General features: G+C 32.5%; 1 protein-coding gene across 1 annotated transcript in view; it reads right to left on the minus strand.

The window, feature by feature from the left end:
- Positions 1-452: 452 nt before the first annotated feature.
- The window catches only part of LOC107047949 (neurexin-3b), a gene marked incomplete at its 3' end in the record, with an annotated part of 300,303 nt that continues 298,305 nt past the window's right edge, over positions 453-2,450 (minus strand). Inside the window, exon 15 of the mRNA XM_015270882.1 lies at positions 453-561. Coding sequence (XP_015126368.1) covers positions 453-561 — 109 coding nt within the window. The remainder of the gene's footprint in view (positions 562-2,450) is intronic.

Genomic DNA, 2,450 nt, shown 5'->3' on the forward strand with positions numbered 1-2,450 from the left:
CTATACTATATTATATTATATATACTATGTATAATATACAATATATAATAGTGTACTATAGGTATTATAAAATATAATGTACATAATAAAAAAAATTAACTAATAAACTGTAAACTATAATAACATACATTGAGTATACGATATTGTGCTACATTATAGATACATCATTATATATGCATAATGTATAATAGTATAGTAGAGCATATAATATCATACAGTATTATCGTGCTATCTTTAATCTATGCTATCATCATTTACGACGAAGAGATTGGCTTCAGAAAACGTTACACTGGATTTTTTAGTAATGGAATATGAACACCTAAACAAGCCCAAGAAGATGAGGGGGGGGGGCTAAGCCCCTCCGGCGTTGATGCGCGCAGCGAGCAGGGGGTGAAACCCTCTAGTTTACAATAAGTAATTGCCAAAAATGTTAAAATCTTTTTTTCATTTACCTCGAACAACTGATTCATCATCCACCTGGAATTTCAAGCTAGTCGCTCTCCGGGAAAACCGCAAACTGTGCCACATATCATCATTGAGACCTTGTCCAGAGTACAAAACCTGAAAACAGAAAAAAACATTGCATTCATCAGCTAATTCTTTCCGTGATTTCCCAATAACGTCACATCTCATGTTTCCCTGGAATTGAATCACGCCAGATTTATTTGGAACTCGGAGTGGTGAATTAGTATCACCCGTTCTTACTATATGCCTCTACGGCACCATCGTGCGCGCAATCCCAGAGTAAAATCAACAGTCCACAAACGACAGCAGTGGGATTAATTTCGATCGTGTTTGCGGACACAACTGACGGACAAATACAAACGCTCGTCGACACTTGATTCCAATCTTATCATTAGTTTCTGGGGTTTTTAACATGGATTTGAATTGATTTTTCGAATTATGCACATCATCCGATTATTTCAAACCATGAATGAATGATTAATCCTTTTATACATAATAAATATCTTGCCCTTTTTTGTTCGCGATTCATACAAGAACAATGAATGGATTTGAATGGGATTCTCACTGTATTATTATTACATAATAATCCGATACAATTTTTTATTGCCGAATTGAATTTTTCCCTATTTTTTTTATAATATTCTATGAAAATGTGAGGGTAGGAATTGAATTTATGGATATTGGTTCATTATTCGAAAAAATATATTAATATTAAAATTTTTCCTAAACATTGAAAAATTAAAAATTCTGTTTTCGTATTGATCTCGTTTCTCTCCCTCTTTTCACTTTCTTCCATCAGGATTAGATAATAGAGAGAAATACATTAGTTTTTCTTCATTATTAAAAAAAACGTTTTGAAATTTTCAAGACTGAAAAATCGATTTTTTAAATTTCTTACTAATTTTCCTTCCCTACATTTTCCGTTCTTGTTTCTATGAATGGAATATGATCACAGAAATTAAAAATTGATGATGATCGATCTCTCTTTGCAATTTCCTTCTCCGGTTCTATTGAAATGAGATCAAAGAGTTGTAAAATGATCATATTCGTTCACATTTTCAAATCATTGGTATTGATTAATTTAAAGAAAGAGGAAGAAATGACAAATTTTAGGTATGATTATTGAAAATTGGTGGTCTATTTGTAATCTCACGTGATTTATGGGGAATTCTTCTTCATTCAATGTTGTAACTTGTGAATTAAGGAACAAAAATATATATATCATCATAATAAGAATGAATCAAATTAAATTAATCTAACTTAATCTAAAAAAACTTATAATCAAATAAAGGATTTGGACCCTTTTGATCCTTGTAACCCTGCTGTACCCTAACACCCCTCCGTTACCCCTTCTTGTAACATCAATCATTTTTCAATCAATTTCTGCTAGATGAAACAAAATTCAATCTTCAATTAGAAGAGATCCACCTGAATTACAAAATTACGTTCACTGATCATTCTTTCATGTGTTCATGCATCGAACTCTATTCAGTTGTATGTAATTGTTCATTCTTTATTTAATATCACATCACGTGAAATTCCTCTCTTCATCCTATCAAAGATAATTTGCCTGTAGTGCGGGCTTCCAGGCGATGGCCAGTTGTGAATAGATTAAAAAAAAAAAAAAAAAAGCTAGTAATTAATTTTTCCTGGCTGTGAGTGCGATTAATCGTACGACGAATGGGAATAACAACCGAAGAAGAAGTGGATACTGCATTTTTTCAATCAAAAACTACACGCGAATGCTATCATGGGGCGGATATTAACGCTCGACGATCTCGTTTTACCTCTCGCCGATAGAGAGTTGATTAAATTGCATTTCTATTAATCTCTAAATGTTGAATTTACTCTGTTTTAATTCATAAATTCTATTTGATATTTTACAGTTGAATCAGAAGCATTTCTGAGATAGAAAATGTTGATGCTATACAGGGTGTTTCAAAATTCATCGTACGTATATGGTAAGGGTAGTTCCGGGGGGGGGG

Source organism: Diachasma alloeum, unplaced genomic scaffold, assembly GCF_001412515.2.
Source record: "Diachasma alloeum isolate Michigan unplaced genomic scaffold, Dall2.0 Dall_scaffold_78916, whole genome shotgun sequence".
NCBI lineage: Eukaryota > Metazoa > Arthropoda > Insecta > Hymenoptera > Braconidae > Diachasma > Diachasma alloeum.